The sequence below is a fragment of the Aedes aegypti genome, chromosome 3, assembly GCF_002204515.2.
Source record: "Aedes aegypti strain LVP_AGWG chromosome 3, AaegL5.0 Primary Assembly, whole genome shotgun sequence".
Taxonomy (NCBI): domain Eukaryota; kingdom Metazoa; phylum Arthropoda; class Insecta; order Diptera; family Culicidae; genus Aedes; species Aedes aegypti.
In genome coordinates, this window is record NC_035109.1 from 395,865,323 (window position 1) to 395,890,410 (window position 25,088).

The following is a 25,088-nucleotide window of genomic DNA, read 5'->3' on the forward strand; positions in this document are numbered from 1 at the left end:
ATTTGGAAGGAAACCTTGATTCCCCTAATGGAGTTCAAGATCTCCTGCCTAAATCCCCCAAATTCGGAACAACTGACCACGATAGGCGGCACTCTTTGCTTCCTCACTTGAATCAAAGAGCCTGGGCTAGAGGCTGCTTCGATTTGGTGTTCGGAAAATTTGTCTAGAGCATCGAACTGATTGCTCATTTCAATACAATTATTCATTTCACCCTTGGAAGAAACTTCGCATTCCGGGGAAGCGTCCTTTCTTCCATTCTTGCCACGTGTAGTGACAGTTTTAAAACCCACTTTTTTGGAAGGAAGTAGTGAATTCAGAGATTCACCCTTCCTTTTGTTAGTTGTTGATACCATGTTTAGTTAATAAACGAGAATGACGTGACCTTCGAGAGGTTTTTTCCCTAGACGGTGTCCAAGAAGGATTACCACCGCTAGCTTTCGCCAACGGGTCCAACGAAAAATCGAAGGCACGGGTCCAAACAAGGATCGTAAAGGGATCAATAGTAGAAAAATTAGTACTGAAAAGTACTGTTTAAGTAGCACTGAAAAGTACCGTTTTTAATTTTAGCACTGAAAAGTACTGTTTGTGTAGCACTGAAAAGTACTGTTTTATTGCTTTAGGTAGTTTTTAAGAAAACTTCCAAGAGCAGAGAGAATTCGTGTACGCACAGCACGAAGGTACGATGCGCACTCTTGTCGTATATGCATGGAAGGGAACAGGTTGAGCCGTACTGGTGGTAGTATCATGTTCAACGATTGTATTAGGATCTTGTTTATATTTACGTCGCCTGCCAGAAAGCATTGAATGAGTCTCTTTTCGGATTATTATTTTATAAATAATGAGAGCTAAATATATTAACAAATTATTTAAATTTAACATTATATGCTCAGTGCAATCAATTATGTACCTCTTAAATGAACAAGTGAAATAAAATACGGAAAAAAATATTTTGTGCCGGGTCGAAGTGTTGAAGATGGATAACATACCATCAGTGGTTTCGTATGTTCTGTAAGCTCTAGATAGCTGTAGTGTGAGTGTGTGGATGCTGGTGAGTTGTGTATTACATGTAGTAACGAAGTAGCGTCAAAGTCGTGGAGGCGAAGGCCCATCTTCCAGCTAGTGTTGGTAGCTGGCAGGTATATGTAGGAATGGTATGATGAATGGTCTAATGGTACTGTGTAGTGTAGCAGTAGCCATCAGCTTCAGTCTTAGATTGGTTGACAGTCCAGAATTTGATGACACTGCAGCAATCCATACCATCTACGACCCCTAGTCAATGAGCCCCCAACTAGAAGCAACTGCTGGAGATATTGCAAAAGATATGCTGTGCTGAAAAGTGAGACGTAGACACTTGGGCTGAGTGAATTGCAGTGAATACACCGTTCGTCAGCACAGGAGTTTGGGAATTTTATTCGGTCCCATAGGGGAGCACTCAATTGGCCTAAATTAGGTAAGTAGGATTATATTTCACATTCATTTTTATCAGTGTAGACAGTCTAACTTGTAGTGCGGGACGCACTTTGCTTCTATCGCCCAGATAGACAGATAATGACGCATAAATTAATGTGCAATTTGGTAAACATTTTTATCTTTTTCAGAGCGTGAACCGAACCGCAAGAGGTTTGTTGCCTGCAGACGGGTTTTGTTTTGGACACTTTTTATCATTCAAGAGGTCGACTAACGGCAAAACACGCATTGAAGTGAAAGTATACACAACGAATGTGGCAGCAAACTGCATGGACGGAACACGACGGGGACATGAAGCATTTGTGAGAACGAAAAACATGTCTTCGTTGTCGCCATACCAGTATTAGGACTCAATCCCCTTCTCGCGCTACACACCGAAACCGAGTGCCAGCTCATTACGAGTCTAGTTGGAGCTAACACCAGGAGACGCAAAAAGGTAGGAAAATGTGGATAATGCAGTGTCGATATTCCGATGTCATATGTGAAGTACCTAGCTAAAGACTCTTATCACATCTCGATTGAGTGTGTACAGGTGTCATACTTGTCAATCAAAGCGATTGTTTGTTAACGTAATGGTTTTCATTCGAAATGTGTAACAAACTTGCAAACAGTTTCTTTAAGGTTCGAGAAGAACGCAAGAACCACATTTTGTGCTAAGTTTTCGCAATAAGACAATTGAAGTATTGAAGAAATATTGAAAAATTCATTAAACTAGCACAGCTTAGAATTTATCACAGACGAGTCTATTCGGTAATGTCCCTCTCATTTGAAAATATGATGAATTTTTTTCATAGCTTCATTTTTTTGGTAGCAGGTCTCTTTTTAGAGACTTGATCTCTATTTTAATACATGTCTCTATTGTAAATGGAAGGTCTCTTTTTCCTTATTCTGAACTCCAGAGAAACCTGCAGAAACTATAACGGGTTCAACTGGCTCTTCAAGAATTTCTGCTCAGATTCCTTGCGGAATAGCTTCAGGAAATATCCTAGTGATTTATCCAGAGATTTCATCTTTAATACTTTCAGGGATCCCTCCACAAAATTCTCCAAGAGATTTGTCCCAGAAATTCTTCCAGCGATTTTTCAAAGAATGCTTAGAGTAATGTCTCAGGAATTTGTTCCAGGAAATCCATGAGCACTCCAAAACTACTACCTTCAGTAATTTCCTCTGGTATTACTTTGGCTATTTTTCAAAGTCTATCCTAGGATTTCCTCCGTATATTTTTCCACTAAACCTTCAACCGAATTCTCCAGTTGTACTCTAGGAGATCTTCCGAAGATTCCAGCAGAATATTCCCGGAGAAAATTCACAAGGGTTTGTACCAGAGTTTAAGAAAAAATTGGGTTTTTTTTACAAAAAAAAAAAAACTGCGAAAATTCCTTCGCCTGTTCATGTGGATTCCACCATTGGACATTGTCTTTCGATCTATGGTGAAAAACTACCTCAAAAGCTTTATTATTGCAATGTAATAATCGGAAAAGAGCGAAAGAAGCGAGAATCTCTCAATGTTAGATAGGTCTAAAGCAGTGGCCCGCGGGCCGCATGCGGCCCTTTTCACGGTTTTGTGCGGCCCGCGAGACTTCGTTGGATATAAATGAGTTGTGGCCCGTTATGATCTCATTAAAAGTTCTCATTAAAAAAGGATTATATTTCTTAAATCCTTACAATCAAAAACATTATGCACTACATCGTGCTGAACAGAGATGGAATGTTATCTTGTTTATTTTATATTCCATGAACGGCTCTGAATTTTGTCTGACAATCCTAACTGTTATCAAATCTTGAATTTTCCATAAATCTTATAAAATAGCTTTTTTTGACAATTAGCTTTAAAGCGTTCTAAACCTTTTAAGAGCTTTGAGAGCGCAATTTTTATGTAAAGTAAGTTGGTAAAGCTTCCTGCAGTGGCTGGAAAAACTTCCTAACAGAAACTAAAAAAGCTTTCTTCCAGAATCTGGAAAATCTTGCTTCCAGAAACTAGAAAAGCTTCCTTTCAGAAGCTGGAAAAGCTTTTTTACAGAAGCTGGAAAAGCTTCCTTCCAAAAGCTGGAAAAGCTGTCTCCCAGAATCTGTAAAAGCTGCCATCCAGAAACTTCCTTTCAAAAGCTGGAAAAACTTCCTTCCAGAAGCTAGTAAAACTTTCTCCCAGAATCTAGAAAAGCTTCCTTCCAGAAGCTGGAAAAGTCTTCTTCCAGAAGCTGGGAAAGCTTCCTTCCCATTTCTAAGATTTCTAAGATGAAATGATCGGCACAAATACCTTTTAAAATTCACAAAACTTGTGTGGATTGAACCGGCTTAGAAAACAGATATGAGGGATATTTTAGCATTGAAGAGGAATCGTCATTCCTTCTGTTAAATTCATGTTAAATTAATACATCAATAAATAAGAACCGGATTTTTTTATTACAAACCATGAAACATTCTGATTATATAAAAGTTATATGCAGGTGGAAAATCATAAAAGACTCAAAGATGTTGAAGGTTTTTTTTTATTATATTTCAAATCCGTCAAAATAGAGTCTTCCATGTCTTGCGGCCCGATCCATGTTCTGAAAGCACCGAAGTGGCCCGCATAGACAGCATGGCTGAGGACCACTGGTCTAAAGGTTTCTCGAGAGTTCAGGAACCTTTCAGAGATTTTGTTGATCAAAAGTGTCTTTTAAACTTACACAAATTTTATCAGAGATTACTTTGAAATTTTCTTCAGAAATACTTTACTGTTTTTTTTCAACAGTTTGTTTAATAATTAATAAAAAATTCTTATACATTTCCCTAGAGACATTCTTGGAAAAACGCTTTGAAACTTCCTCCAGCAAATCTCAAACAATCACCGGAGAAATTTCTGTAGGAATCTTAGAAGGCATCTCTGGAGTAATTCCTGAAGGTATTCTTAGAAATTAAATCCAGAAAGACAATTCCATAGAAAATTCTTAGAAATCTCTAGAGGCTTTTCTGGAGAAGTTATTCGTTAAATTTCAGAAGATGCTCTGAACGGGAATCTTGGAGGATGTCCTAAGGAAATTGATAGCAGAATCTCTGAATAAAATTCTAAAGGACTCATGACTCTCTTGAAAAGTTTTCGAAGGAATTTCTGATAGTATTCTGATGCGTTCTGAAAGAATCTTTAGAGAAATTCCTGACGATTTCCAAGGTCATCAATCTTTATCTTTTGTAAGATCCAGGTTTGATTCTTGAGGTATTAAAAACAAAATACTTGAAAGAATTTCATAGGAAATGATCAGTAAATGAATTCCTTGAGCAATCTTCTAAGTATCATCAAACGAGGATTCTTTGATAATGCGGGTAACTTTGTGTTAGTGCGGGATCCATAATATACTAAACGAAATAATTTAATTTCTTTTAATCAGTCGATCAAAACGATTTCAAAAATAAAAAGTATTAGTATGACACTACATGCCAGAGCTATTTTCGTTGGAATCGAGAACATTAGACGCTTTATATTCAATTAGGTAAGGTACCGTGGGGCAAGTGGGTAATGGATTTCGCATAGTTGAGATTCTTCATATTCTAGAGACCTTAAATTAAAACAAATGAGGTCGTATATATCAGTGCGCATCGTACCTTCGTGCTGTGCGTACACGAATTCTCTCTGCTCTTGGAAGTTTTCTTAAAAACTACCTAAAGCAATAAAACAGTACTTTTCAGTGCTACACAAACAGTACTTTTCAGTGCTAAAATTAAAAACGGTACTTTTCAGTGCTACTTAAACAGTACTTTTCAGTACTATTTTTTCTACTATTGATCCCTTTACGATCCTTGTTTGGACCCGTGCCTTCGATTTTTCGTTGGACCCGTTGGCGAAAGCTAGCGGTGGTAATCCTTCTTGGACACCGTCTAGGGAAAAAACCTCTCGAAGGTCACGTCTTTCTCGTTTATTAACTAAACATGGTATCAACAACTAACAAAAGGAAGGGTGAATCTCTGAATTCACTACTTCCTTCCAAAAAAGTGGGTTTTAAAACTGTCACTACACGTGGCAAGAATGGAAGAAAGGACGCTTCCCCGGAATGCGAAGTTTCTTCCAAGGGTGAAATGAATAATTGTATTGAAATGAGCAATCAGTTCGATGCTCTAGACAAATTTTCCGAACACCAAATCGAAGCAGCCTCTAGCCCAGGCTCTTTGATTCAAGTGAGGAAGCAAAGAGTGCCGCCTATCGTGGTCAGTTGTTCCGAATTTGGGGGATTTAGGCAGGAGATCTTGAACTCCATTAGGGGAATCAAGGTTTCCTTCCAAATCGCAAAGAAAGGAGACTGTCGCGTTTTGCCGGAAACTCTTAAAGATCGCGAACTTCTTCTCAGATATCTTGAAGAGAAGAAGCACAAATTTTTTACTTATGACGACAAAACTGAACGTTTGTTCAAAGTCGTCTTGAAAGGTCTCTCAAGTGACTATAAGTCACCTGAAGAGATCAAAAATGGAATAAATGATTTACTTGGATTTTCCCCAGTCCAAGTAATCATTATGAAAAAGAGAACCCAATCTGGCATTGTTCGGAAAGGGCTTTCTCAAGAATATTATTTAGTTCACTTTAACAAAAAAGAACTAAATAATATTAAAGCTTTAGAAAAAGCTAAACTTATGTTCGATGTCCGTGTGACGTGGGAACATTTCCAGAAACCTGGAGGAAATTACCAGAACCCCACTCAGTGCCGTCGGTGCCAAAAGTGGGGTCATGGTACAAAAAATTGTCGCATGGATGCTAAATGCATGATTTGCGGAGGTTCTTCTCACGCTAAGGACGACTGTCCTGTGAAAGAAGATACCAGAAAATTTCAATGCGCCAATTGCAAGGGCCCTCACAAAGCTAACTTTTAAGAATGCATTTCACGCAAAAGAGTCGTTGAGGCTCGTGCCAAGCAGATGAAGGATAATATCCGTTACGATAACGGTCGTTTCCGGAATTTGCCTGGTAGAGTATCGAACAATGCTCATTTTTCAGTTAACGATCGCTTGATTAGGAATCATACCCACCAGGAAGATCATAATCATGCTCATTCACAAACAAATTTTAATCCGTCGGGTAGCCGTTCGAATCTTTCAATTTCGAATGTATCTACCCACGGTAAATCCTTTGCCGATATCGTAGCAGGTAATTTGAACTCTTCCCCTGTTCGTTCCATGAGTACCCATTCTACTTGTTTCAAATCAAATGGAAAAAACCCTACCGCCACAGGTAACTCCTACCCCGCTTCTTCGTCTACCGAAAATTCCAATGGGAAATCATCAGATGATATGTCTGCCTCTGATTTTAATTTTCTAACTGAACAATTGAATCTAATGATTGATGCAATGTTCAAAGCCACCACTATGACTGAAGCAGTCCAAGTAGGTGTAAAATTTACAAATAAAATTGTTATTGGATTACGTTTTTCTAATGGATCCAAATAATAATTTAAATATTTTAAATTGGAATGCTCGTTCTCTGAATGGTAAAGAGGACGAGCTGTTTAATTTTCTTACAGCTAATAACGTGCATATAGCAGTTATTACCGAAACTTATTTAAAACCTGGATCCAAATTTAAAAAAGATCCTAACTTTTTTGTTTATCGTAATGATCGACTTGATGGGGCATGTGGGGGAGTTGCAATCATCATTCATAGGCGTATAAAACATCAACTGTTTTCGTCATTTGAAACTAAAGTTTTTGAAACTTTAGGTGTTTCTGTTGAAACACAGTTTGGTAAATATACTTTCATAGCTGCCTATTTGCCTTTTCAATGCTCTGGACAGCAAGTTAATTGGCTTCAAACTGACTTGCGAAAATTAACTCGCAATAAGTCAAAATTTTTTGTCATTGGTGACTTTAATGCCAAACATCGGTCATGGAATAATTCTCAAAGTAATTCCAACGGCAGAATTTTATTTGATGAGTGCTCTTCAGGATATTTCTCAATTCAATACCCTGATAGCCCTACATGTTTTTCCTCTTCTAGAAATCCATCTACGATTGACTTGGTCTTAACCGACTCTAGTCATCTTTGTAGCCAATTAGTTACTCATGCTGATTTTGATTCTGATCATGTCCCTGTTACATTTCAAATATCGCATGAAGCGATTCTCAATCCTATCAGCTCCACTTTCAATTATTTACGAGCCGACTGGAATATATATGAAACGTATGTTGACTCTAATCTTGATGTTAACATTTCTTTAGAAACTAAAATTGATATTGACAATGCTCTTGAAACTTTAACAAATTCCATTGTTGAAGCCAGAAACATTGCAATTCCAAAATGTGAAGTAAAATTTGAATCCGTGATTATAGACGATGATCTTAAACTCTTGATCCGTCTTAAAAACGTGAGGAGAAGGCAATTTCAACGCACTCGTGATCCTGCTATGAAAATTATATGGCAGGATTTGCAGAAAGAAATCAAGAAACGTTTTGCAGATTTAAGAAACAAAAATTTTTAAAATAAAATTTCTCAATTGGACCCCGGCTCTAAGCCCTTTTGGAAATTATCTAAAATCTTGAAAAAACCTCAGAAGCCTATACCGGCATTGAAAGAGGAAAACAAATTATTACTAACTAATTGCGAAAAAGCTCAAAAACTTGCTATGCAGTTTGAAAGTGCGCACAATTTTAATTTAGGACTTACTAGTCCAATTGAAAATGAAGTTACTCAGGAGTTCGAAAATATTCTCAATCAAGAGAACGTTTTCGAAAATGCCTGGGAGACTGATTTGGAAGAAGTGAGAACTATTATTAAAAAATTCAAAAATATGAAAGCTCCTGGCGATGATGGAATTTTCTACATCCTCATCAAGAAACTTCCAGAAAGTAGCTTATCATTTTTAGTTGATATATTTAACAAATGTTTTCAATTAGCATATTTTCCTGACAAATGGAAAAATGCTAAGGTTGTTCCAATTTTAAAACCAGACAAAAATCCGGCAGAAGCTTCTAGCTATCGTCCAATTAGTTTGCTTTCCTCCATCAGTAAACTTTTTGAAAAGGTTATTTTGAACAGAATGATGGCCCACATCAACGAGAATTCAATTTTTGCCAATGAACAGTTCGGATTCCGCCATGGACATTCGACCACTCATCAACTTTTACGTGTAACAAATTTGATCCGTTCCAACAAATCTGAAGGCTACTCTACTGGTCTTGCTCTTCTAGACATAGAAAAAGCATTCGACAGTGTTTGGCATGAAGGTTTGATTGTAAAATTGAAAAATTTTAATTTTCCAACATACATTGTTAGAATAATTCAAAGTTATCTGTCAAATCGTACACTTCAGGTTAATTATCAGAACTCCAGATCTGAAAGACTTCCTGTAAGAGCTGGTGTTCCCCAAGGCAGCATTTTGGGACCAATATTATACAATATTTTCACATCTGACTTACCTGAGTTACCTCAGGGATGTCAAAAATCTTTGTTTGCGGATGACACAGGCCTCTCCGCCAAAGGACGAAGCCTGCGTGTCATCTGTAGTCGATTGCAAAAAAGTTTGGATATTTTTTCTTCATACTTGCAAAAATGGAAGATTTCTCCTAATGCTTCCAAAACTCAACTAATAATATTCCCACATAAACCAAAAGCTCTTTATTTGAAACCTTCAAGTAGACATGTTGTCACGATGAGAGGGGTTCCAATAAATTGGTCAGATGAAGTTAAGTATCTAGGACTCATGCTAGATAAGAATTTAACTTTAAAAAATCACATTGAGGGCATTCAAGCCAAATGTAACAAATATGTAAAATGTCTCTATCCCCTTATTAATAGAAAATCAAAACTTTGTCTTAAGAACAAGCTTTTGATATTCAAACAAATTTTCAGGCCAGCCATGTTGTATGCTGTACCAATATGGACTAGCTGTTGTAATACCAGGAAGAAAGCTCTGCAGAGAATTCAAAATAAAATTTTGAAAATGATTCTGAGGCTTCCTCCCTGGTATAGTACTAATGAGTTACATAGAATATCCAATGTTGAAACATTGGAACAAATGTCAAATAAAATAATCAATAATTTCAGGCAAAAATCGTTACAATCTTCTATTGCCACGATTAATGCGTTATATGTTTAGGTTAAGTTAGGTTAAGTATATTAAAAACTTTTTTTTTTTTCTCTTATAAGCAGGTGGAATCAACTCACCTGTAAAAAATCTGAACTGCTACGGCAAATGAAATGTAATATGTTGTTAACAAAATGTTAATAAAATCTTAGATTTGTTTTACCAAATTAGGATGATAGTGTTGTCTAATAACACAGAACACCTAGATATAAGAAATAATGAATGTAATGTTTGGAATGATACTAATAAAAATATTAAAAAAAAAAAGAAAAAAAAAGGTCGTATATATTTTTTAGCTTGACTCCCACCAAATATAAGCAGTATACTGACATTGATTGATATGTAAAATTGAAGAAAAAGGTACAGAAAAAGTTTTTGAAAAACATCTCCTTACTTTTCACTTGCCACACAGGTGGGTGAATATCGTTTGATGGAGACGTAATGCAATGACTTCCGTTTTGCAATTCATTCACGGCTATGATACACAAAAATCGTGACCTTTCAGATATTTAAAAATTCCATTATCTGAAATCGTCTCTGAGAGGACCAGCGTTGGAGATAATCCATACACTTAAAACCACCTCGGGAAACAGTATTGCGTGAGATTTACTGACGAATCGGTTTTGAGACAAGAGAGTTTTGATGGAGAAGTACGTTAAAGGTCTATTTAATCTGCCGATACTGACGAAAGAGTCAGGCAAATACCTACGTAAGCTGCATACTGATTTGAATAAACATGTAGCTGTCATCAACCAACTTGGGATTCCCACACAAAAATTGGATCCATTAACTTATAAGGAATGGGAAAACGACACAAGCCCGACGGATTTGCCATCGCTCGACAGCTTCAATCGTTTTCTGGAGAGACCCTGTCAGACACTGGAGGCCCGTGGAGTTAGTCGATTCAGTCAACTTAACATCAGCTCGAATATTAAACTGAGCATTGGAACAGCAACTCGACCAACGCTAGCTCATCCCACCACAAATGTTATGTCTTGTTTGTATGAATGCCCAACACCTCATTCACTATTTATGTGCCCTATTTATTCATGGAGAAGCATCCAACAGAACGCATCGAAACATAAGAGGCCTCAGTCTGTGCTTCAACTGTATGAGGTCAAACCATATGGCGAATGTGTGTCAAGCTCGTTGCTGTCAAAAGTGTGGTGTTTTGCAATAATACTATGCTTCACATTGATCCTCTAGATATTACGGTTGCATTGAACTTCTATCGAATGCCTCCGAACGCTACTCAGATTCTACTAGCAACGGCCGTAGTTCTTATCGCAGATAGTTAAGGAGATTGGGATCCTTGCCGTGCTATGCTTGACTTTGGATCCCAAACGAATTTCATCAGCAGTAATCTGGTAAGAACTCTTCGACTACAGTCCAACAACAAGCAATTTGCCATTCGGGGTATTGGGGGAATGAGCTGCAAAACTACGGTGAGTGTTTAAGGTGTAATCAAGTTACCGTTCAGCGATGAAATCACAGGAATTGGTCCAGCGAGAAAATACAATCCTGCAGATCTTGACCTACCAGCGGAAATTGCAGTAGCGGATTCAAGCTTCTATAAGCCGGCTAAAATTGACGTCCTTGTCGGAGCAGAAATATGTCACGAAATTCTTGTTGGAGAGCCGATTATTCGTCGAAACTTACCTACGCTGCTGAATACTCAGTTCCGAAGAACTTGTCATCACAAGGTGTCATGTCGCTGTGCCATCTCCAAATACAAGCTGAAACATACGACGATGCAAATGAAAATGTTGTGGAATCTGGAAAAAACGAAATGTTTGCATTTAAGATCAATGAGGAAACGGAATGCGAAGCACATTTTGTGAAAAATACCGTGCGTATGGATGACGGTCGTTTCAAGGTGCAGCTTCCATTGAAAGAAGATCCGAATGTTTTGGGTGATTCGAAACACTATGCTCTTAGCATGTTTTCGAAGCTAGAATCCTGGCTAACCCGAGATCGAGTATTGCGTTCGATGTATATTGATTTCATGCGTGAGTATCAAGAGCTAGGACATATGGCAGAGATGTCGGAACATCTTCTTCCTTCCGCATCTTATTTCATCCCTCACCATGCTGTACCAAATGTATCGGCAAATCCTTGTTGATGACAACTCAGCTAAATTGCAAATCGTTTTATGGCGCGAGTCTCCCATGGATGAACTGAAGTGTTTCAAGTCATCAGTCACTTATAGAATCTCCTCAGCATCGTTTCTGGCCACTAGATGTTTGAAGGAGTTAGCTGATGGTCAAGAAGTCTCACAGTTTCATTATTCACGATACATGGATGATGTGGTAACTGTCCAGAACATTCTTTGTTTCAGAGCCAAACTCCAAGGCGTGCAACAACTAAAGGGTACTATGCCATCGGTTCGTGTTACACCTGCTCGATCCTTCCTGAACACGAGTATTGATTTCTGCGGTTCAATTAAATTGAAGAATCCACTACAGCACAAACACAAATAACAAAGGCCTGGATTTGTGTATTTGTGTGTATGAGTGTGAAAGCGATACACCTGTAAATCGTGACCAGTCTATCGACAGAAGGTTTTCTGATGGGTTTTGACCGATTCCTAAGTGGACGTGGAATGTGCTAGAGTATATATTGCGATAATGGCACAAATTTCTCAGGTGTCAAGAATGAAATGAATCAGTTTTACTGCAGTCTGACACATAGCAGTGATTCCATCCAGCGTCGTTTAAGTGAACATAAGGTGCAATGGCATTTTATTCTCCCACGTGCCCCATATTTTGGAGGCATGTGTTAAGCAAGTCAAGCTGTACCTTCAGAGATCCATGAAAGATATTGCGTATACCTATGAAGGATATAGCACTTTCTTGTGCAAAATTGAAGCGTGTCTGAATTCCAGGCCATTGACGCCTATTTATAGTGACCCGAACGAGTGAATACCACTTAGGGATGGTACACAAATTATGGCACGCTAAATTTCAACTTTTTTTTAACCCGCATGGAGTACCTTAATACACTGCAACAACGAATGAAACGTCGACGTTTGTCATCAAACGTGGGTTTGAATCAATTGGTTATTGTTAAGGAGGACAATTTACCGCCCTATGGCTATGGGCCGCGTTACAGGTCTATATCCTGGTAATGATGCATTAAACATTTTTGTAGATGTTTTTTTGCATACAATCTAATCTACATTCATTATAGACATTCTCAAAGCCAGTTTCAATTGCAATGATCTCAAACACTAATTTTGTTTCGGATTTCCATGTGTTTACGAACTCACTATCAAAGTTAACAAAAACCGAAAATCGATTGTCGATTATATTAAAAAAATTAAGTGCATACGAAATGAATCGTTATGCAATCCTTCACCTGCAATAGATACCCAAGATACCAGTATTTATTTTAAAAATATAAAAACAAAATGCAGAAATAATCAGATTTTCTTCCAAAAAACTATCAAACTTATCCCGTTTTACAGCAATATCTGAATCTTTGAGAAAATACCTGAATTAAATTCCGATGAAATTACTAGAGGAAATAATAAAAATACACATACATTAATATAAGCATTTATACTTCTCGCTATGTCGAGCAATTCCCAAAACAAGTCCTAGATCCTAGCGAAATGTCTGGTCTGATTTCATGGACAATCAAACTCTTATCTCTCGGCTCCTATCCTATTAGGTTTTGCTTTGTTTTCGTGGTTCCTGTAAGGTCTCTTTTTTAGGCAAGAGTCCTCATTCCTAATCCTGCACTAGTAGCATTCAATTCAATTCTATATTCAATATGAACAAATACTTATCTGCTTCTTTTTGCGATTTCTTCAATTTCAGTACATCAAGGCCATATTACACCGCTTCCCCACTATCAACACGTAAGAAATGCGTCGCAATCTACGAGTACTACTGAAGTACGCCCTCGGAGGTGGCTTCGTCCTGTTATTCCTAACGCTTCTGGTCCGCTCGTTCAACACGGTGGACAAGCAGAACTCGATCGATCGCGAAGCTGTAGCCGAACAGCACGTCCAGCACAGCAAGCAGGGATCGTTCTTCAACGGTCCGCCGAAGAACGTCCACTCGAAGAAGATCGACTGGCACGACTACCGTCTGATGGAAGCCGAAGAGAAGCGAACCGGAATAGGAGAGCACGGAATCGCCGGACACTTGGAGAAAAAGGACGAAGATATGAAGGATAAGCTGTTCAAGAAAAACGGATTCAACGCCGTGTTGAGTGATTTGATCTCACTGAATCGATCTCTGCCGGACATTCGGCATAAGGGTTGTCGGAAGAAGAAATACCTGAGCGAACTGCCCACGGTGAGCGTTGTTGTTCCGTTCTATAACGAGCATTGGAGTACATTGCTAAGGACGGCATCCAGTGTTCTACTGAGGTCGCCGCCGGAGTTGATAACGGAGATCATTCTGGTTGATGATTGCAGTACTAAAGAGTTTTTGAAAGATCAGCTCGATCGGTATGTGGAGGAAAACATGCCTAAGGTGAAGGTGATTCATTTGCCAGAGCGATCAGGACTGATCACGGCCCGATTGGCTGGAGCTAAGGTTGCCACAGCTGATGTATTGATCTTCCTAGATTCGCACACCGAAGCGAACATAAATTGGCTACCGCCCTTGTTGGAACCGATTGCTGAGGACTACAAGACGTGCGTATGTCCGTTTATCGATGTGATTGACTGGGATAACTTCGAGTATCGAGCTCAGGACGAGGGAGCACGTGGTGCATTCGATTGGAAGTTCTTTTACAAGAGGTTGCCACTGTTGCAGAAGGATTTGGAGAATCCGACCGAACCGTTCGAGAGTCCGGTTATGGCGGGAGGACTGTTTGCTATAAGTAGTAAATTCTTCTGGGAGCTAGGCGGTTACGACGAAGGATTGGACATATGGGGTGGGGAGCAGTATGAGCTGAGCTTCAAGATTTGGCAGTGCGGCGGTCGGATGTACGATGCTCCTTGTTCTAGGGTTGGCCACATCTACCGTGGTTATGCTCCATTCGGAAATCCCAGGAAAAAGGACTTCCTGTCGAGAAATTACAAACGAGTGGCAGAAGTGTGGATGGACGAGTACAAAGAATATCTGTATATGAGGGATCGTAAAAAGTACGACAATACGGATGCAGGGGACCTTTCGAAACAGTTGGCCATTCGGGAAAAGCTGCAGTGTAAGCCATTCAAGTGGTTCATGGAGAACGTGGCGTTCGATTTGGTTGAAAAGTATCCTCCAATAGAACCGCCAGACTTTGCCAATGGTGCCATCCAGTCTGTGGCAAACCCTGCTCTGTGTGTCGATACGTTGAATCACGGGGAGAAGCAAACTGTTGGATTATTCTCGTGTGCTTCGGATAAGGTTCAACCGCAAGCAAATCAGTACTTCCAATTATCGTGGCATAGGGATCTGCGGATCAAATTCGGAGAAATGTGCTGGGATGTATCGGAAAGTGTTCCAAACGCGAAGATCTTGTTGTACCATTGTCATGGCGGGCAAGGAAATCAATTGTGGAGTTACGACGTTGAAAGTCAGATGCTGAAGCAAGGCAAGAACAATCGATGCTTGGATATGGACAGCAGTCGGAGGGAAGTGTTTGTTAATCCTTGTAGCGACGATAATCCGAACCAAAAGTGGAAATGGGGGTATGTGAATATGACTGCGATCGGAAAATGGAAATCGTACGGTGCGAAATTGATTGACTGAGATGATTGTTGGAATGTAAAACACGTGACATCACACATTTTTGTGGACACATGAATGTCGGCTCAAATAAGACTTCCGTTGAATTATATGTGATAAAAAAGATTCGAACATTGCAAACCCTAATATTGATTGTTTGTTAAGCTATTTCGAGGATGTGAAGCGTAGTTCTCTGCAAGGAATTTAGATATTCCAAAAGTACAATTACTTCAAACTCCCATAATTCACTTGCCATGTAAATCATTTCTATGGTTCTCTGCAAGATTCCGCATAATGATAATCATATCTTTACATATCTAGTCTGTAAGAGTTTATCGCATAAGTCACAGTGAGTGGAGTCAGATAGATAATTTAAATGTTGCCAGACATTCCGAAGATAAAAAAGAGTCAAACTGTTTAACGATACAAGGAGATTTCGGAAACGCCAATATAGTAAAAGGGAAGCAATAAACTGAATATTTTCAAACAAAATTGAACTGTGTTCTTGTAAGTACGTTTAACGGAAAGAAACCCATCCCCTATTAAGATCTAATCACTTTGTTGCACTATCACTTTTATCGAATCTGATTCGCAAATCGTCGTTATGTTTGATGTAGCAAAGGAAAATATTGTAGAGCATCGTGATGCCATTAATGTACAGAACTCGATACTTGGGACTCAGCCAGTAAAAGTTGATGAACTGTGTTGGAGGCCAAACCAACCAATCCGCGACGTAGATCGTCGCAAACTTGTCCGTTATTTCGTCGGTACATGCCCTTACGCTATTTCCCTCCAAAATACCCGCACTGTACAGATAAGTAGTAATAAATATTGGAGATATCACGAACTGATCGATACCGATCTTCGTCAATACTGTTCTGATGGCCGTTCCAGGCAGGGCACGATCCATCCACAAATACAAATAGTGGTGCAGCGGTCCTTGTGAGATACCAACGAGAGTCATGCAACCTGAAACGAGACGAAATCCCATTAAAATTCACATAAATATTCAAATTCAACACAATCCTCACAAGGGTATTTCAAAATTTCACTTTGTCAGAAAACTTGGGGGCTCAACCCCAAATAGTAGCTAAAGATCGTTTATGCGATTTTCCCTCTTCAAGGGGCACCATTCATTTTTTTTTAATTTCTTTATTAGTATTATTCCAAGCATTACATACATTTCTTATATCTAGGTGTTCTGTGTTATTAAACAACACTATCATCCTAATTTGGTAAAACAAATTTAAGATTTTATTAACATTTTGTTAACAACATATTAAATTTCATTTGCCGTAGCAGTTCAGATTTTTTACAGGTGAGTTGATTTGACCTGCTTATAAGAGAAAAAAAAAAACACATTTTTTCAATTTACTTAACCTAACTAAACCTAAATATATAAAGCATTAATCGTGGCAATAGAAGATTGTAACGACTTTTGCCTGAAATTATTAATTATTTTATTTGACATTTGTTTCAATTTTCGTCGACAGCTCGCTCTCGTAGCAATCGGAAGGCTATAGGCCTGTTCACATGACGTCTCAGATCAGCTGATCGGGAAGCACTTTGACAGTTCTTCTATGAAAATGACAGGCCCGTGTTAGCACCGGCCCTCCACCGATATAAACAAATGCATAGACGGATCTGTCACATGAAAAGGCCTATTGTTTTTGCTCCGCGCGCGTTTGTTTACGTTTTCCTTTTTCGAGCTACCGGAATATTTTGATCGTTTGTCACACTCCCAGTACTGTGGTCGAGTACGGCAGAGTGCGTCCAGTTCACCCGGCGGCTTTGGACAATCGGTTTTTCGCAATTGTATCCAGCGCGAGTGTGAAAGCTATTGGTGAAATCGTAATATAGGAAGAGCCAAAAAAAAAAGCAAATATTTACCTAACCTCGTGAGAACAATACAACAACCACACATAGTTCTCCCCAAATAAACCAATCCGTTGTGCCCACAATGGAGTGGGAACCGGATCCCTTCCCACCTATCGGAGACCCCGGAGGAGGACGTTCGTCAAATCTGTTTGATGGCGAATTTGCCGGGGCGTTGTTACCAGGGTATTTGGACAAGGATGGAACAAAAGGCCCTATCCAAGTGCTGCGAATGAAAGCTATCCGAGGACTATTGCCGCAAAATCCCTTCGTACTGCGAAAATCAGTGGAAAAATGCGTGGGCATGAGAATCGACGGTGCTTTTCCCGAAGGCAAGGACGGTGTCTCATACGTCCTGAAGATCCGCAGCACAAACCAAATCAACAAACTAAAAAACTTGACTGTGCTTACTGATATGACTGGAGTAGAAATCACCGAACACCCAACTCTCAACACCTGTCGATGTGTCGTAAACTGCAGAGCGGTAATGGACCTCCCTGACGAGATGAAGATGAGATGAAGAAAAAGGACGACCGAATTCAAGCGCTAGAAGCGGCCTTGCAAAGCGGTTCTCGAATGGAAATTGTGCGCAGACACGGCACAATTGAAGATCTCGTAGCTAAAGTCGCTACCCTCGAAGACGAACTCAGACAGAAGGAAAAAGAGGTACACACCTTTCAAAGTCTCTTCCCACATTCAGCACACCCGACCACTCGTCAAACTCAAGCAAGTTCTCAAAGCAAAAATCAGGACACCCGCTCTGCAAAAACAAAAAATAGAAACAAGAATCAAATCGGAAAAGCATGGCAATCGACACCTATGTACGAAAGCGACACAGATCACACCTCAGTTAACCAAATCCCCGTTGAAAGAACCCCCAAGAGAGACCATTGTGTGACCGACTCTGACGATTCAACAGGGCGACCCCAAAACAAGATCTCCAATGCAAACGCCTCCACACTCAGGGGGGGCGAAAGTATGTCAGAGTAACCGAAGCATATCATCCAGTACTCCTCGCTACTCATTAGGCTTCAACGGATAAGGGCCCATTCACAAATTTCATAACGCTAGAGGGGGTGGGTGGGTATCCTAGCGATGTTACGACCCATACAAAAATTGAATAACATTCATACAAAAAGCGTTACAAGGGGGTGGGTGGGTGATTTTGAAAAGGCCAAGCTCAAGTTTCAGTGGAGAAGTAAATTTTAGATAAATTTGTCTATGTTATATATTTTTTTGTTACAGTAAAATTTGGATATATTAGCATACCTGCACAATGGGGTCTGCAAGATTTTGCAAGACTTTTTATTTTGAACTTGCCAGACATTTTCCAAAACCTATTGGCAACCCTGTTCCCGAGGGACATCCTGAGAAAGCAGCTGCCAACGAGCACTATAGATCTCAGCGAAACGAATGCTGACAAATTATACGCGATGCCAAAAGTCGAAGCTGGGAAAACTTTCTGGACGGCATCAACTCGAACCAATCATCGTCTGAACTCTGGGGAAGAGTGAATGCCCTCAGTGGGAAGCGAAAAGCTCGGGGTATGGCTCTCCACTACAACGGTATAACTACTAGAGACCCAAACGTCATCTGCCAGGTCCTGGGAAAATACTTTGCCTCTCTTTCGGCTTTTGAAAATTATGACGTCGCCTTCAAGCGAAGAAACGGATCGAACACGTTAGAAGAAATGGTCATCCGAGAGGAAACACCACCCCATCCCATCAATGAGCCTTTTCGTCCCATCGAATTGGAACAGGCCCTATCTAAATGCAAAGGGAAATCAGCAGGAAACGACGAGATAGGTTACCCGATACTGAAGCGTCTAACCCCCGCTAGTAAAGCTGCCCTTCTTCGGTTGCTGAACAAAGAATGGTGTAGCAACACGCTACCTAATGAATGGAAGCACAGTTTGGTCATCCCTATCCCAAAACACGGTTCTGTAAGCTCAGCTCCTTCAGATTTCCGTCCAATATCGTTGACTTGTTGCGTAAGTAAAGTGATGGAGAAAATGGTCAACCGTCGTTTAATTCACTTCCTCGAGTCCAACGACCTCCTCGATCACCGACAGCATGCATTTCGCTCCGGGCACGGAACAAGCACATATTTTGCAACGCTAGGTCAAGTGTTAAACGACGCAAAAACTAACGAGCTTCACGTAGAAGTGGCAACATTCTTCTTCTTCTTTCTGGCGTTACGTCCCCACTGGGACTGAGCCTGCTACTCAGCTTAGTGTTCTTATGAGCACTTCCACAGTTATTAACTGAGAGCTTACTATGCCAATGACCAGTTTTGCATGCGTATATCGTGTGGCAGGTACGAAGATACTCTATGCCCTGGGAAGTCGAGAAAATTTCCAACCCGAAAAGATCCTCGACCGGTGGGATTCGAACCCACGACCCTCAGCTTGGTCTTGCTGATTAGCTGCGCGTTTACCGCTACGGCTATCTGGGCCCCCAAGTGGCAACATTAGACTTAGCAAAAGCCTATAATAGGGCCTGGACACCAGGAGTCATCGATCAGCTGACTAGATGGGGCCTATCTGGTCACATTCTTCACTTCCTCAGAAATTTTCTCCAGAGTAGAACATTCCAAGTTTGCGTCGGTAATCATCGTTCTGAATATTTCAATGATGAAACTGGTATACCGCAAGGTTCAGTCATTGCTGTTACCATTTTCCTAATAGCTATGAACGGAGTTTTCAACAGCCTTCCAAAAGAGATCTACATCTTTGTATACGCCGACGACACAATGCTAGTGGTAGTGGGGTCCACGGAAAAAGCTCTTCGACGAAAACTTCAAGCATCAGTAAACGCAGTCTCCAAATGGACGAAACAAGTTGGATTCGAGTTGTCAGCTGAAAAAAGCTCCATAACGCATCTCTGTCCTCTTCGTCATCGCCCCATCCGTTCCGCAGTCCTGACCAACGGAAAACCAATCCCATTGAAGAAACGTACTCGAATACTTGGTGTTCATCTGGACCGCCACTTAACATTTCAGGAACATTTCAAAGAGATCAAGCGCAACTGCCAAACGCGTCTGAACCTTCTGAGAACTTTATCAAAACGACATCAAACCAGTAATCGAGACGTCCGCCTACGTGTAGCTAGTGCAATAATTAATAGCAGACTACTATACGGCATCGAACTAACCTGTTAAGCAACACACCTAATGGTCTCAACGCTCGCTCCTGTTTATCATCAGTCGATACGAGTTACTTCCGGACTACTACCCTCAACACCCACCAAAGCCGCCTGTGCAGAAAGCGGCAAGCTGCCTTTCGAGTATATCGTCACCGAAGCGATCGGCAAAAGGGCAATTAGCTTCGTAGAAACGACCGCATCCAGCAGTGATAGAGTCTTTCTCCTCGACGAGGCGAACCGACTCCTACTAAAATTCACCAACGAAGTACTCCCCCCGGTGGCTGAGTCTCACTGGAATGGAGTTCGGAGTTGGAACTCACCGCGCATGAAACTTGAAACATCAATCAAAAGCAAATTCCGGGCGGGTGACAATCTTTCTGCTCTTACAAGATCCGTAGCAGAGCTACTTTGCACCAAGTACCAAAATTATACACACCGATACACTGATGGCTCCAAGGCTCTGAACCAGGTTGGAATGGGTGTTACCGGTCCAGACATCAACCGCTCTCACCGGCTGCCAAATTTCTGCTCAGTCTTCTCTGCAGAGGCTGCAGCAGTGTTAGTCGCTTCTACCACTCCGTCGTCGAAGCCAATACTTGTCTTAACTGACTCCGCCAGCGTTGTTTCAGCTTTAGCCTCCGATGTATCACGCCACCCATGGATTCAAGCCATCCAGCTACAATCGCACCCCGACACCGTGTTCACTTGGATCCCCGGTCACAGTGGAATCCGCGGCAACGAAGAGGCCGACCGCTTGGCAGCTTCTGGTAGAAACGCAGCATATTTCACAAATGAAGTACCAGGACAGGATCTTAAACATTGGGTTACCATAACTCTAAATAACGCATGGACGAATGACTGGCTTAACGCACGAGATCTGTTTCTGAGGAAAATAAAAAACGACACTATGCGGTGGGACGACCCCGTCATCCACCGCGAGCAAAGAATTTTATCAAGACTACGAACTGGACACACCAAAGCGCCCCACAACATGGACACTACAGGGGCCTTTCGCAAGATTTGTCCTGTCTGCCACGTGACATACTCCGTTGAACATTTTATCATCGACTGCCCTCAACATCAGGCAGCACGCACTGCACATGGTATATCAAAAAGTATACGCTGTGCACTCAATAACGACATCGAAAACATCAAACGTTTGATGAAATATTTAAAAGACATCGACCTTTACCGCAGTATATGACCATCCAAACCATTCTGGACCAAGACAACGCATCGAACCCGGACTACGAATTGGATAAACGGCAATATCTACAATATAAACTAGAAAAACAACCTGGCAACTGTATCTGGACCACAAAAGGGAAACACGCTGATATAATTAACTCTATATATACCCGTGTTACTGCCCAGGGGGGTTAATAAATGCCCTCTACTCATACAGAGATTAACCAGCCTCTGGCTGAAAATCTCTCTAATAAAGATAAATAATAATAAATAAATAATGTTCCAATTTTTCAACATTGGATATTCTATGTAACTCATTGGTACTATACCAGGGAGGAAGCTTCAGAATCATTTTCAAAATTTTATTTTGAATTCTCTGCAGAGCTTTCTTCCTGGTATTACAACAGCTAGTCCTTATTGATACAGCATACAACATGGCTGGCCTGAAAATTTGTCTGAATATCAAAAGCTTGTTGCTAAGAATACTTAACTTCATCTGACCAATTTATTGGAATCCCTATCATCGTGACAACATGTCTACTTGAAGGTTTCAAATCTTTATTTGGCTTATGTGGGAATATTATTAGTTGAGTTTTGGAAGCATTAGTAGAAATCTTCCATTTTTGCAAGTATGAAGAAAAAATATTCAAACTTTTTTGCAATCGATTACAGGTGACACGCAGACTTCGTCCTTTGGCGGAGAGGCCTGTGTTATCCGCAAACAAGGATTGCTGACATCCCTGAGTTAAGTCGGGTAAGTCAGCTGTGAACATATTGTATAATATTGGTCCCAAAATGCTCCCTTGAGAAGCACTAGCTCTTACAGGAAGTCTTACAGACCTGAAGTTCTGATAATTAACATGAAGTGTACGATTTGACAAATAACTTTGAATTATTCTTATAATGTATGTTGAAAAATTATTATTTTTTTTAATTTTACGATCAAACTTTCATGCCAAACACTATAGAATGCTTTTTCTTTGTCTAGAAGAGCAAGATCAGTAGAATAGCCCTCAGATTTGTTGGAACGAATCAAATTTGTTACGCGTAAAAGTTGATGAGTGGTCGAATGTCCATGGCGGAATTTGAACTGTTCATTGGCAAAAATTGAATTTTCGTTGATGTGGGCCATCATTCTGTTCAAAATGACCTTTTAAAAAAGTTTACTGATGGAGGAAAGCAAACTGATTGGACGATAGCTAGAAGCTCTTGCAGGATTTTTTTTGGTTTTAAAATTGGTACAACCTTAGCATTTTTACATTTGTAAGGAAAATATGCTAATTGAAAACATTTGTTGAATATATCAACTAAGAACGATAAGCTACTTTCTGAAAGTCGAGTATTCGACGCTGAAGAAGTTTGTAAGTCGCAGACGAAATAGGCCTATCTGTCAAGATAAGCAACACATATTAGAGTTTAAAGGTATTTGCTCGCCTTACTAGTGATTTTAGTATTTGATATTTTGCAAAAAGTGAAATGTTAAAGTTCAATAAGTAATTTTAAACATGATGATGATGATGATTATTTAGCCACCATCAGCGCAAGGTTTACCTATGGCTGCAGAATCATACCGGGATGGTATGATCTACCTGATGGTTTGTTGTAGCAGGGCTAGTTAATATCTTTGAAGACGTTTGGAAGACAACACTAAGGCTGTTTTCTCATGACAAAAGGCTGGCGACCCCACGCACTTTCATCCAGTCAACAGTTCAATTAACTCCCTTAGGCTACCCCTTCCCAATACCCAATATATAGTAATATATCATTTATAGTGTTATTAAAGTATCTTACCGTAAAATCATAGAAATGAAGAAATTAAAATTTATACTCAGCTCAATCCAAATAAACTCAAAAACAACGTCCCGGAAAGTATTTCAAGCTTGAAAGTCAACCAGTTTGAAACATGAAACGAACATCAAAAAATGGAACGCTTCTGATATTGAACGACCTCTTGAATATTTTGCATACAACAGATCCAAAAGTTCTTCTCCAGAACGGATTAATCTGGAAAACGGATCACTTCCAAAGGCTCGTCACGAACTCCAAATCTAGAAAACGGATCACATCCAAACGCTCGCCACAATCTCCTGGAACTTGTATCCGAAACGCCACAGCACACACGAAAACCGAAACCTCGAACAGCTTCTATGGTTCGGAAAATTTTCTCCTCCTGAAAAGCTAAGCTCAAACTTTTGGCCCACCTTACTCTATTCAGATTCAACGCAATCCTTACCCAATCGATACCAATCGAGCTCCCGCTGTTTGCTTCCGTCGCGCTTCATTTCGATCTTCTGGGCCACGACATCGCCCAGCATCATCAGCAGTCCGGAACTGATAGTGTTTGTGACTAGAAGATACCGCCCGAAGAGTCGTTTCCACATTCTTTTCATCGAGCCCGGGGGTGGTTTTGCCGGAGGCCCGGCGGGGGATGATTGCGCGTAGCCCCGGGTGAAAAACCGCAATCGGCCAAGATTCGACCGGGGCTGAGTTATGCACCTACCAAAACACTGCATTTTCACTTTGAAAATCACTGTTTCACTAATTAGTGGAGTTAGAAGGTAATCGGTCGCGCTTTGGTTATTTGCAAACAATAACTTTAAGAGGAAAATAACCATCATCGTTTTACAAATTTTCAAAACCAGTTTTTTTGCTCAAAATTTAAGCAATGTTCAAGAAAATCTATCAATGCATTGAACTTGCTATCTGGATTGCGATGATAGATTTCTATGAGGATTTCTTTAAATTTGAACGAAAAAACTGTTTTTTTGTTTTTGATGATTGCTGATGATTGAATGATGGATTCTTGAGCCTTAATTGCTAAATAACCCAGCGCATTCACGATGTTCCATCGTGACCGATAATGCACAAAGCACGAGGAGAGATCCTTTTTATGAATGGTCTGATGACGGCCGCTCTCAGACGACCGTTACGTCAGACACGAAAATTATGTGATAACTGTTGTTGTAGTACTATTTGTTTACGTTACGATCGACGCAGATTTTTATCAGTGTTACTTTCAATGTCAGCTGATTTGCTTGCGGCGCAGGTTCATTGACGGAGTGAGAAAGAGGGGGTACGGATGGATGAAAACATCGCATCAGAATGAATGAACGACCGTAACGCTCGTTTTGCGATATGCACAGTGAGCAATGCGAAAATGTACATTGGTAAATATTTGGATGCGACTTACGCCCTTATTCTAGCACACGCTTGAACCAATCGATAGAGCTCGACGAACTGAGCACAAGTCCGTGTGAGTGATCTAGTGGGTCACCAAATTCCGTGAAAATTTGCTATTTTGTTTCTTATCCGAAATGTATCCTTATTTGGATTTTTTATATTAGGATGACCAGAGAAATCGCGACTTTGCAAAATTTTTATTTAAAAAAACTTTTGAACCGCAAAGCCACTAGTGTGACTATAGGGGACTGTTCACTAAGGAAACACCGACCCTATAAGAGTTTTTCGATAACTTGTGAAAAATTGGATCAAAAATGTTAAGAAACAGAAAAGTTATCGGGATTTGAATATGTTTTTTGTGGTGAAAAATTGAAGCTGCCGGTAGAGGGGTTAAGGAAGCCTTTCGAGTTCTGCACTTCCACGGATTACAGGATTCGGCTTGGTAAATAAAACGCTTAATTACAAGAGCCCTTAGGATCATCACATCGTTTTCACTGGTCATACCTCCCTCCAAACATAATG

The 25,088-nt window shown here is 40.2% G+C and overlaps 2 protein-coding genes across 6 annotated transcripts; one reads left to right on the forward strand and one right to left on the reverse strand.

Moving 5' to 3' along the window:
* The first annotated feature begins 814 nt into the window (after positions 1-814).
* Positions 815-15,672, forward strand: LOC5565455 (N-acetylgalactosaminyltransferase 6). 2 transcript variants are annotated; one of them, XM_021854871.1, is made up of 3 exons: positions 815-1,450; positions 1,599-1,903; positions 13,333-15,672. In XM_021854871.1, exon 3 carries the CDS (start codon positions 13,381-13,383, stop codon positions 15,202-15,204), a length of 1,824 nt encoding a protein of 607 aa, XP_021710563.1. In that variant the 5' UTR covers positions 815-1,450; positions 1,599-1,903; positions 13,333-13,380; the 3' UTR covers positions 15,205-15,672. The 2 variants fall into 2 exon arrangements, with proteins under 2 accessions (XP_021710563.1, XP_001649767.2); XM_001649717.2 differs by lacking the exons at positions 815-1,450; positions 1,599-1,903 and adding an exon at positions 2,054-2,217.
* Positions 15,654-24,356, reverse strand: LOC5565457 (mpv17-like protein 2). 4 transcript variants are annotated; one of them, XM_021854872.1, is made up of 3 exons: positions 24,213-24,356; positions 23,620-23,980; positions 15,658-16,149 (listed from the first exon to the last, which is right to left on the reverse strand). In XM_021854872.1, the coding sequence occupies exons 1-3, from the start codon at positions 24,219-24,221 to the stop codon at positions 15,734-15,736; spliced, it is 786 nt and encodes a 261-aa protein (XP_021710564.1). In that variant the 5' UTR covers positions 24,222-24,356; the 3' UTR covers positions 15,658-15,733. The 4 variants fall into 4 exon arrangements, with proteins under 4 accessions (XP_001649766.2, XP_021710564.1, XP_021710565.1 ...); XM_021854873.1 differs by having other exon boundaries at positions 23,620-23,924; positions 24,213-24,351; XM_021854874.1 differs by having other exon boundaries at positions 23,620-23,986; positions 24,201-24,348.
* Between the last annotated feature and the right edge of the window lie 732 nt (positions 24,357-25,088).